This window comes from Trichoplusia ni, chromosome 1, assembly GCF_003590095.1.
Source record: "Trichoplusia ni isolate ovarian cell line Hi5 chromosome 1, tn1, whole genome shotgun sequence".
Classification (NCBI taxonomy): Eukaryota; Metazoa; Arthropoda; class Insecta; order Lepidoptera; family Noctuidae; genus Trichoplusia; species Trichoplusia ni.
Genome location: NC_039478.1, coordinates 19876783 through 19889152, shown reverse-complemented (window position 1 = coordinate 19889152; position 12370 = coordinate 19876783). Strand labels below are relative to the sequence as shown.

Below are 12370 nucleotides of genomic sequence, written 5' to 3'. Positions count from 1 at the left end.
ACGGTACGCATCCCCGATAAGCTGATAGTCAGAGCTTCTGTGCACCGTCTAAATACTAACCCTCTGCTTTATGCGTCGCATATGAAGTGGTAGAGGGAACTGCCGTCTGCCTGCTGCATCTACATTGCCGTAGTAGGTACAAGGACCTCTTTCTTCGGATGCGACATCATCAAATGCCTGCTTCCGCTTTGGGTTGAGCGGGATGAAGTGTCAGACTTTACCTGACTATAACCCAGCCATGTTTCTTTCTGTGTCCTTCGTAGACCGGGGCCGCATTAACCCTTTCGGACAATCCCAAACTGACGAATTCGAAAGGAGCAATTATTATGTTAGATATTACCCCAAGATACGTATATTTTTCCACAAACAGAATGAAAAAAGTTGCAAGGATTAGTTTGTGAATAAGACGGAGTTGATCATAGCCTCTTAATACCAACACGTGCGAGTAACCTGAACTGTAAACCACTTCCTTGTCATATCTATGTTCCATGGCCGTGCATTATCTGCTACTTACATCAGGACAGCAGGTCGTTTGTCACCTCGTTTTGTATAATTATGCACGTAACTGTTATAACGCACGACACGGTTTATTATGACTTTTAGTTTGTTATCAGGGTAAGCCGAGTTTTCTGACTAGGGCGTTTAATATAAGCTGTGAGAGTAGGATCCTACCACCTACTACTACTACACTAGGAAAGTGAGGCAGTACATAGTAGTTGTAGAAAAAAAGTAATTTCTCTACACTTCATGGTACGGTGTCTTGCTAGTTTATGCAAGTAGTTGGCCCCAATACAATTTCCAGCTTAAAAGCGAGACTATATACTTCACAACACGTGGCCTCTTTTGTAACCAGCTAGCTGCAATCGCTGTACCTTCTACTTCTTCCCATATAGTTTCCTCTCCGTCACGGCCTTCGTGCGCTTATTTCTGTTCTCGCCATTACCCGGCATTAAAATGCAACTGTCTTATTTCGTCTTTTTTGTGGTCTACTTACACATTGCTAATAGTTCCTATCAGGCGCTAGATTATTCGTTTATACCTGCATTATTGTATCGTATTTGCGTGTATTTAACACATCATTAAGAAACCGGTCATTTGTGGGTCTGACTCGTGACATTAGGGATTCTGTAAATATAAGGTAAAGATATTGGTCTCCCATCAATTTTTGACCGTATTAACCGTTACTAAACCGCATTTGTCGTTGAAACGGCAACACATCTCTGTTAAATCATCACAATCATCTGCTGTCATTTGTTCATGTCTGTCAGTTGTCACAGAAAATCCGAAGCCAGGTATGACAACCAGACTCGCTAAGGAGCTCCGTGTTGTCCGAGTAACTGGGTTCAAGATGCCAAAAGAATAAACGAACTTTCTCCATGTAAAACGCTGGTACCTGCGGAGTAGCATTGAGGACTGGGACTGCGGCCTGGAAGCTGATCTCGATATAGTTGGGAAGTCGTGTGGGGTTTCATCTGTTTGTATATCGGCTCAGGTGTAAATGAAACACTTGCTTGACATTAGGTGTGGACTTTAATAATTAAAAACTACACTGACGGTTCTGGCCCAACCATTATTTTAAGTGAAACAACGTCGTTAAGTACACCTTGTACGAGACATTGCTTACTTATTCTATTATTTACACTTATCCTATTGCCTTAAATCTAAACGTTAACCCTTTGATACTACACATGAAAGAAATGACTTTTAATGTATGTACTTATTACTTATGCTCTAGGTTTTCCCAGCTTTATAAGCTGCGATTATTATCTAGGTACAAAAATATTCTATGAGCAACGCCTCAGGAGGTGGCTCCTGAGGCGTTGCTAGCAACATGGGTTGAGATGGAGGTGACGCCCTATGAGGCGGCGGGTTGCTAACTCGCCGCCCCGTGCGCCACTTTAACCCGTTTCCCTCAGTCGACTCTTACGACTTGCGCGGGATGATAAGCAGCTGATCCTTCTATGTTTTTCTCTCGTTCCCAGACCAGCATGGGAAGACAAGCCGACACAGCCGCGCACACACAGAGACACGACGCCCATAGGACTCGCGAACACTCGGTGCTCTCGTATAATACTCTCTCTCTCATTTTTTTGATACTATACGAGTTCACGTCTGTATTCCCAGAATCGGTCTGGACCTCGCTTTGCTGCTGTGCGTGCGCGGCTGCCCTACGAGGAGGAGACCTTACCTGTAGGGAGCGAGACTTATCTACTGATGGTTTTCATACTGATTTGACATGAAATTAAACTGAAATAATTTATATGTAAAGTTGAAGAGAATTCATATCGGGATCTGCGCTTTGACAAAACTTCAACGTTCAATAGAACATCGCCTCTCCTCTAACTTCGTTCCTTACATGACCGTCTTACACTAACTGTCTTTACGATACACAAGATTTCAGTTTGCTTCTCATGAATTAATAACTCGAAGTATTAACAAAAAACCCAAATGACTCTACATAAAGTAAGTCGAGTCTTCGATAAAAATGCCCCTAAGATATTAGGTATTTCTATCAAGTGTGTAGACACTTATCTGATGTGTATTTTCATACGAGGTTTATATAAATGAAACACTTGCTTCACAATTGGTGTGGACTTTAATGAGCCACACTGACAGCTTTGACGCACCTTAACCATTTTTAGTAAAACAATGTCGTAAAATACATATAGTACGAGACATTGCTTATACTATTATTTACAACCTTAAATCTAAACGTTAACCCTTAATGCTACACACAGAAAGAAGAGGACAGGAACAGAGACAGGAATCTACCATTACTTCTTATGCTAAGCGTTTTCCCGGCTTTATATGCTGCGATTAATATATTAGTACAAAAATATTCTATGAGCAACGCCTCAGGAGTTGGCTCCTGAGGCGTTGCTAGCAACATGGGTTGAGATGGAGGTGACGCCCTATGAGGCGGCGGGTTGCTAACTCGCCGCCCCGTGCGCCACTTTAACCCGTTTCCCTCAGTCGACTCTTACGACTTGCGCGGGATGATAAGCAGCTGATCCTTCTATGTTTTTCTCTCGTTCCCAGACCAGCATGGGAAGACAAGCCGACACAGCCGCGCGCACACACAGACACGACGCCCATAGGACTCGCGAACACTCGGTGCTCTCGTATAATACTCTCTCTCTCATTTTTTTGATACTATACGAGTTCACGTCTGTACTCCCAGAATCGGTCTGGACCTCGCTTCTTGTTACATCTGTGTGCGCGCGGCTGCCCTACGAGGAGTAGCCTCCCCTGGTTGGAAGCACGTCTTAATTAGTGATCTTGTTGAGGTTTTTGTTTTTAACATTCCCTTCTATAACAAGATATAGAAGGGAATGCTATGGAATACTGGTCTAGTCATAACGCGACAAACATTTTAACAAAAATATTTTACTTCGGTTCTGACTGGAACAGCGGCGGCGATCGTAGCTTGGAGTGTGGTGACCGCCGGCGTGTCATCGATGGAGAAGGTGTTACTCGCTGACGGTGATGGTCAGCTGCTTGCTCCGGTTGTTCTCGAAGCGGTCCATGGTCTTGATGTCCAGGATCATGGACAGCGAGATGCCGAGCCCTAACAGCATGATGAATGACACCATCAAGCCAGACCTGAGGAAAACAGAAAGCTTGTTAGATTATCGACAAATTAATCTGTGTATTAGTCGGTACTTCAGATATCTTAAAATTTTTAATGTTCCTCTAAACAATTACTTACCAAATTGGGACAGTTGTAAATCCAATACAGTCAAAGGCGTCGGCAAACTTTTCGGTGCTGTCCATGAATATCTGCATCTGTAGACAAAATTGCATTATTAGTATATATTTTTTTAAAGTAACAAAAAAAAACTTTACATGGAACATTTAATACAGACCTGAACGTCTGGCAGTGTCAGCGTTGCGTCTTCTGACGAGTAGACTAGCGGCAGCGAGCAGTGGTAGGAGCGGCCCAGCACGGCGGACGGGGCATCAGGCGGCGCGGGCGCCTTCAAACTGATACCCGTCGTTTCGAGACCGAACTTCACTTCCACTCCCACAGCCGTCCACCAGCCAGCCGATTGCTTGAAACTGAACTCCAGAGTGATCTGAAACAGTAGAAGACAACATTTAAAATCTCATTCAGATCCAGCGTTACAATTTTCTCTGGAATGGTCAGTTTTCTGGTAAGAGCTACAGACCTTGTCTCTGCTGTCTCCATCGACGAACCTCACAACGAGCATGGTGTACAGCCTGGTGGGTTTGATGGTAGGCTCTCCCACTGGTGTGCTGAGTCTGAGGGTGGTGCCGTTGTTGCGGCGGAGTTCTGGCCACCCAGAGGAGAATAGAAGCGCGCCCTTGCCAGGGGGACCTGAAATCAATGTTAGACAAAAAATTAACAACTGTTTTACTCATTGCGTAATAACGCGATGTTAAGCGAAATTGAAACTTACCCGTAGCATTATAGAGCGCAAACTTCTGCATGATCTTCGAAGGCCTTTCGTCTTCTATTGCGGTAGCGTTCTCGTTGGAGACCTGGCGTCGCACCCTCGACCAGGGCTCACTGTCCATGTAGTCCGCCGACTGGCTCTGAGATACCGAGTTCCCTGGAAAACAAAAATAATTATAATTATTAAAACGTGCCTTTTACCAAATGGCATAAACGTGTCTCAGTATATTTTACAGGTGATCTTTGATGTGTATTTGCTTGTGTAGTCTGACAATACCATAAGTCTATAATAAAATCGATTGTAGTCGCCGAACGAGATAGAGACGCCATTATTTGAATTGATTTTATTAACAGATCATAGCAAATGACAAAGAAAAACTCCAGAAACTTAAACTTTTAAGGGAACGTTTGATGTAGGTATGAGTGGTTCACGTTATGTTTTTGCGTTGTTTATGAGCCAGTGTCAATTTTTAAATTTTACTTCATTCATTAATCTATGGCAACACTAACAAGCATTGAAGAGAAATAATCGTATTCAGAATCTAGGTTCTAAATATTGTCATGTGAAATAGCCAGACTTCATTGAGCTAGCTAAATGATCAAATATTCCTTATATGGATGAAGGCCTATTTAAAGCGAAGGGCTTATAGCTTAGGGCTGTTATTATTTTTGATTCAAGAACCACTAACGGTATTCGACTGGCCTGTTGGTCTAGTGGTTAGTGAACCTGACTGCTATACCGGAGGTCGTGGGTACGATTCCCACCCAGTACAAATGTTTGTGTGGTGAGCACGAACATTGTTCTGTGTCTGGGTGTAGTTTATCTACAGTATCAGTTGTCTAGTACTGATAGAACAAGCTCTGCTTAATTTGAGACTAGATGAGCGTTGTTTGTATTCAACAAAAGACTCGCGGTCTTTTTATTTTGTATCCATTCATCGAATTTTGCTATTCTTAGCCTTTTTAGTTGCGGAACCCTTATTATCAAGTTAAGTCTATGAAACAAATGAGATCTTCGTATCCGGACGTCAAGATAATTGATAACAAAATTTTAAATAAACCAAGTTTCTTTGGAATGCGTCTGGCTAATGGAGCGACTACCCGTCTGACCTCCATAGCCTTTTTCTGAGGCAGTGTCTATAGAAAAAACTTGCGAATAATAGACATTTATTTCTTAAAGGTATCTGTTGAAATTTTAAATAAAGTTAGAAACTCATTTCGTAATTTATTCCTATGTAGTTACGAGTTCCTATATGAGGGGCATGTTGGCTGCATGTATGCATGGTATATGAGTGTGCTTGTATGTAAGAAGCATGCATGGATGTGGGATGAGTATGTGTATGTTGGATGAGTGTGTATGTATGTTCAATGGATGCATGGATGTTGGATGAGTATGTGTTTGATGGATGAGTGTGTATGTATGTTCAATGGATATATGGATGTTGGACGAGTATGTGTATATTCACTGCGTATATGAATGATGGATGAGTGTATGTATGTTGGATGCATGCATGGATGTTGGATGAGTATGTGTGCGCCGGATGAGAATATGTATGTCCGATGTGTGTATGTACATATGTTGGCTAAGTGTAGGTATGTATGTAAGATGGATGCGTGTCTCTATGTAGTTTTGGATGTGTCTATTTATATTAAATAAGTGCATGTCTGTCGTGTCAAAGTATTGATTTATGATGTATTGTATTATTATGTTGGATATGTGTTTGTATATAAGATGAGTGTATGTATGTATTGTGTGTATGTTCTCCTTACCCAAGATGCCCAGCACTCGTCCGGCGCCATAGATGTCCTGCAGCCGGGCGAAGGTCTCCGTCATCTGGGCGTCGCGCTCCGACCACGGACCCTGCAGAGTCAGGACCTGAAAACATAGAAATAAAAAATTAAAACCTGGATAATAGATCATTAATACCTAAAGACATAATGTTCTTTCCCCCAAGACTGTTGATTGTATTGCCCCCAACGATCTACCCCGTATAGATGTATTGCGTCATTGAAGTATTAACACTTGGCACTTATGCTTCCCATATTAAATTATTTACCACTATTACAAAATTAGATTACAAAAGAAAATTCTATTCTGAGTAATTCACATATAGGGTTGTTTTTTTAATTCTCTTGTGAATCACAATAATTGAATCTATTTTTAGTTAGCGCTATGAGTATCGATCGTCCCTGTCCGCCCACTTGAGCACTACGAGCCACACCCACCTGAGTCTCGTTGCTGACGTAGTCGGGATGCACGTCGAGGAAGTCCTGCGGCAGCACCAGCGTGGCCTGCCCCTCCAGCATCTTCCTCAGGCGCGGGAAGTAGCCGCTCGACAGCGGCACCGAGTCCTGGTTGTTGAACACCACGATCGCCGCCTGCTCGCCGTAGATCCGCATGAGCTCATCTTGGTCCAGGTACTTGAGAGCCGGTCGCTTAAATTTCTCCAAAGACTTGGGTCCGAAGAACAAGAAAGGCCCCTCTAGGTTGGCCTGTACTGAGTAGAAGAATAGGAGCAGCACGCGCACTGAGAGACGCATGTTGCTCCGGCTAGGGCTGGCCCATGTCTGCGAGTCTGGCCGGTCGAGCCGCGCCTGAAGTATTTATTGATTGTGGGCGCGCATGCGCGCTGCGCGCCGCATTGAGCTTACGTAACCACCCCCGGGGGGCGGCCGCCGGTACATAGGGGTGGCTGCTGACGTCTATACCGGGATATGTATTAATTAGTTTGGAATCGAAGCTTCGAGAACGTGCAGCGGGGGGACTTGAATAAATTAATAGGGTGGGATGCAGGCGCGGACTGGACGCTGCGCTTTAATATTCATATTGTTTTGCATTTATGGCAATATATTTTCAAATTCTAAACTTTCAACTATTACATCATGCAGTGTTGCATGATATCAACAACTACATTATCTTTGCAATACTTTGTTGATTATAATTACAGCCGCGCTTAGGATTCATAAACATTGTTCCGACCCTAACTACGGTTTGACAAGAGGGTAGGTCAGGGATACATAACCGAAACTAAAATTATAGACAAAGGTAACATAGTAGACAAAGGATTAGTGGGATTCGGATTTTTAGATGTTGGTGCGAAAACGCCGCGTACGTACACGACAGTAATACAATCTTAACTTGCTTTTTAACAATTTAAGTATGTATAATATGTATATGGTTATTTTTTAAAGCCCTTGCTATTGCTTAATGTATACACTAGCCGCTGCTAATAATGTGGAAGGCTGTAGTAATAATTTTATACGGATTATTTCGTACCAATTGTTGGTTTCATTACTTGACCAAATGAATCAAACTTGTGGATAGTTCACTATACGTATGGACCCTCTTCTAACTGGATGAAATATAACCATTATCTCTCGTTGTACCCTAGAAATGTAACTTATATTTTTTTAACGTGCTGATGATCATGTCCGTGATAAGCTTGAGTTTTTAACTATCCCAATTACAGAGGCAGGAGATGATATAAAATTGTCACGGATAGTTTTATTTGTGTTGCCGTCATAAAAACAAACATTAAAATAACAGATGCTTCGGTAGGTAATTTTTGCCAAATGGTTGGGTAACAATTAATTGGGTATCGTGTTGCCCAGGGTTGAGGAGGTCAGATTGACAGTTGCTCCTTGTAATACACTGGTACTTAGCTGAATCCAGTTACATTGGAAGCCGACCCCAACATAATTGGGATAAAGCAAGGCCGATGATGTAACAAATAAGTTTATGGGTTTAGTTACAATCAAAATTTGTTACCCGTTCATTTGTACGAAGCCCTCAGCGTCCTCAGCGACTTGCGCTTAAAAAGATTTTTAATCGACACTTTACTGTCTTATGTTTTGGGCGAAACTTTCTTCAAAATAGCAATCGGTTATTCAGAATATTAAGATAGATCCTTTCATACCTATGAGGCCATACGTTCGCGCTGGAGAACGTACGGAGACGCCTATGTCCAGCTGTGGACAGCTATAGGCTGAGATGATGAGTGCCTACTAAAAACACCAAGCATTTGAGTAGCAACCGAAGTCCGCACAAATAAAAAGTAGGTTTTGTTTTAAATACGGCCTTTGTCACTTAGTTCTTTGTAGTATGTCTGATTTTTCCAATAGGATATAAATAGCCGCATCGATACTGTCTTCAAGGAAAGCGCTTATCATTTATTCAGCGCAGTCGGTGCCGGCGCGTCGTGCCGAGGTAGGAGCTCATAATGATAGCTGCACCTACATGTGTATTATGGATGATTTCCTTGGAAATGCTATTTTGTTACGAATTATTTATGTGTACGATTGATTTTAAGGGGTATATATTATGTTACTGTAAAAGCTCAGAGTGCTACTAATCAGAATCTTTTCCAGTAAAACCTGAGCTGTAGCAACTTGATGATTACGTGTTCGCGTAGTTCTATGATTTTTGTTTATTTTTAAGCTTTTACCACTATTATCTTATTTAATAGTACGTATTAATGTAATTGAAGAAAACCTTATGCAAATACTGTTGTTGGCTGACATAAGTAGCTGACACTAATCTGATACCTTAGGTTATTCTTGTTAATGTTATTTATTGAAACCAAAAATTAAAAAGTCAAAATAAATGTAGACATTTTTATTTGAGTTTTTTGACTCTCAAAATGGAGGGGGTGTGTCGGTTTTTTAGCCTTTTTTTGCGGAACCCACAGGTTCACAAGTCTGACTCCTTGGCCAATTTGTATTTTCAGGGGACAGGGTTAATAAAAACAGAAACCATTTCGTAACAATCAATATGTATATTAAATACTTATCTATGTACAGTTTGGTCTGACTTAAAGATAGGACATAAATTTAGACGTTGCAACAAACATCCTGCGCATTGCGATACATTGCAGTTAACGATGATATGACATGGCTATGACAATGATATGACTCCGCAATGTATTGCAAATCGCAGGATATTTCCCGCATCGTGTAAATGAGGCTTTATGGTAACTACATCTAGGCAGTCTAAAGGCGCATGAGTCTGGCGGCGAGACACACGAGCAGCAGCAGCGCGCGCGCCGGTGACGTCAGCGCAGCCGACGACGGCGATGACGAGAAGAAATATGAGTTCTCTGGAAACAAACAAGTATTCATTAATAACGGAGAACATGTACCCCTCAAGGCAGGGGGCAAATTCGATCCACGCACAAAATGCGAGAGACGTTGTATGACTTTTTGGATTTAGTCTGTAAGAGTCTGGACACTACCTGCTTCCTCACCCATCGAGGTGAGACTGATTAAACCACCCAACCGAAAAAATGAGCGCTAAATTGGATTTTTATGTCTTGTGTCAGCTAAGCTAACGGTGAGTATTTGATTTATCTAAAACCAGTATGAGATCTCGTCTATTACGGTTCCTTGTGTTGGTAGCATAATAAACTAAAATATGTTACGAAAAACGGCAATAATTGATGCGTAACCGATTTAATAAACTCAAGAATTATTGTTGCATGTCCAGCATCAGCGATCTGGAAGGGTCTTAGTAATTCGTCTGTAAACATACCACCTTGCCTGGTCTACAGTCTGGTGAATTGTCGTTTCCTATTTTCAGACTAACTACAATCCATTCGAATAAAAAAGCAATAGGTACACATTAATCCCGACTCTTTTAAGATAACATCGTTGACAATTGTTAAGGCCGAATTTGAAAAGCCGACAGAAATATGCGAGGAAAATAAATAGAAAGAAAACTACATTATTGTATTATTTTTTCAAAACAATCCGTCGAAATACAATCTCCAACAGAGCGACATTATTTGGCATTTCCGAAACGTTGTCGTCGACTAATTGTAATTATGAAATATTTTTTCCCATGAAAATAAATGGACCAATTTTTTTTTTTAAATTATGCGTCTTGTGAATAGACATCTATTCTATTCTTTCCTATACATTAATATTTAACTATGCAACAACAACGTTTATTGAAAACCTTGAGAATTTCCCCTATCGCTTGGTACTCATGCCAATTACACTGTCTGGTGAACATGAGGGTGCCAATGTCGCCCAGTCTACCCCACCGGGGAATAGGGATGAAGACGTTACAACAAACGTTCGAATTAAAAGCGATCTTATTACGGTGCGGTAAAGTCACTTTTTGTTCGATGAGTTAACATTTACGTGTATTAACATAAAGTTCCATTCTAATGATTTTGTTTTATAATGTAGTAAACAATAATATTAACTAGCAACCTCTTTAATACTCTACAAATCACCTTTTCAGTAATTCCTTTGCGCTTACGGTTTTAGATAAGTTGCTACATTACTTTTGTTTTAAAGCTATGTCAAATCGAATCAGAATCTCGTGCATTTAAAAACATATTAGAATTTTGTTCAAGACAACCCCAGAGTTCGATACCACAGAGAAAATAAACAGCATGCAACAGATCTGGAATAATAAATGACTTGGCTCCGAACCAAGAGGAGAAAGTCTTCGGAGTCAACCTGTTGAAGCGGAGCCCTCGCTTCTTATTGTGGTAGGTAAGTGCCTACCACAATACTAGGACCGCGGTCCTTCGGGACCGGGACAAAGGACCCTTGCTAGGACCCTCGGACGGCGACTTTATAGTTACCTACCAATAATTATGCATATGGTCATAGCTTATCTCTATCAGTGTATTTTGGGCAATATTAATTCATGTATGTGTAATAGAATCGTAAGAGTATAACTGATATTGACAGTGGCTATTCTATTCTATTAAAAAATCTCATATTATACAAATGGTAATTTTAATTAACTTGCCGTTTTTTGCTTGATGCTTTACTTTATTTTTTTTGTTACAACATAACAACTTCATACATATATCTATACTAATATCTATGTATTATAGATTATATGTATGTACACGTATTATAGATTATATTATTATAAAGCTAAAGAGTTTGTTTTTGGGTTTAAAAAAAAAACCTTTTAGTTACATCGGATATATACTATCACGCAATGATTTACAGGAACAGAGCAGAAATGATATATTATCTATTTGTTACAAAAACGTGGATAAGATGTGTGCTCTACAAATCTATTTAGTCTGAATTTAAAAAATTTCTATCTGATATCTTCGTAAAGCACGTGGACACGGATAATATAAAACTATACCCAAAAAAAAACCATTTTTATTTACTTTCGTTAGTCCCTTTGTCTTTAATCAAACCAGTTACAAGTTTAATTTTACCCATTTTATGATTCCGATATCTGGTTTAGCTTATGCATTGTTTTATTGCGTGGTAAGAGAAAATTAATATTGTGATGACACTTATAAGTGATCTTTAAAGCTGTTAGATAATTAAAGGTTGTATTCACCTTTAATTATTTGATACACTTGTCTATAATCTGTTTTGTATACTTATACAAAACAGATTTACTGTTTTGTATACTTATACAAAACAGATTTAAATGTTGACACGTATTAGTATAGTGTATTTAAATGTTGTTGAATCTAATAAATAAATAAAAGCTGATCTGAATCTGGGAGTTTGAGAAAGTGGACTTTGGCAATAAAACATCACAAGTCATCGAGCTTGAGCTCGTTTGATTCGAACAAAGCAAACTATAAACATATTAGAACAACTATTTCGACCAAAATTTTAAAGAAAATCCCATACAAAACAAAAATATTTAACGTAAAATCAAAGTAATAAAACATGAAATAATAAACCGGCATACAGAAAGCTTCGCCGCCACCCGTTCCCCCTGCACTTATCGATTTCAGCCCACAGCGGGCTAACTGTGTGCTAGATCCAGACTGGCTATGTACCAGGCACGCAGACAGACACAGCGACATAGGGACCGTAGTCACACAGGTACAGCGGTGAGGACCATGTAGTCCGTGTACCTAGTATCGACCGGCGGGGGTCGGGCCCGCGCCCGCCGCCCGCTCGCGCCGAACACAAAGAGACGGGCGGGCTCTCACACAGATACACGTCAATGTATTC

The 12370-nt window shown here is 40.6% G+C and overlaps 1 protein-coding gene across 2 annotated transcripts in view; it reads right to left on the bottom strand.

The window, feature by feature from the left end:
* Positions 1–1511: 1511 nt before the first annotated feature.
* Positions 1512–12370, bottom strand: part of LOC113498509 — a 30767-nt gene continuing 19908 nt past the window's right edge. Inside the window, exons 18-24 of one of the 2 annotated variants that reach the window (XM_026878542.1) lie at positions 6644–6915; positions 6188–6293; positions 4422–4574; positions 4170–4339; positions 3867–4076; positions 3710–3786; positions 1512–3603 (exon numbers count right to left, since the gene is read on the bottom strand). In XM_026878542.1, coding sequence (XP_026734343.1) covers positions 3471–3603; positions 3710–3786; positions 3867–4076; positions 4170–4339; positions 4422–4574; positions 6188–6293; positions 6644–6915 — 1121 coding nt within the window. In that variant the 3' untranslated portion in view covers positions 1512–3470. Of the gene's footprint in view, positions 3604–3709; positions 3787–3866; positions 4077–4169; positions 4340–4421; positions 4575–6187; positions 6294–6643; positions 6916–9172; positions 9514–12370 lie in introns of those variants that run through there. The other variant, XM_026878535.1, reaches the window with a different exon arrangement.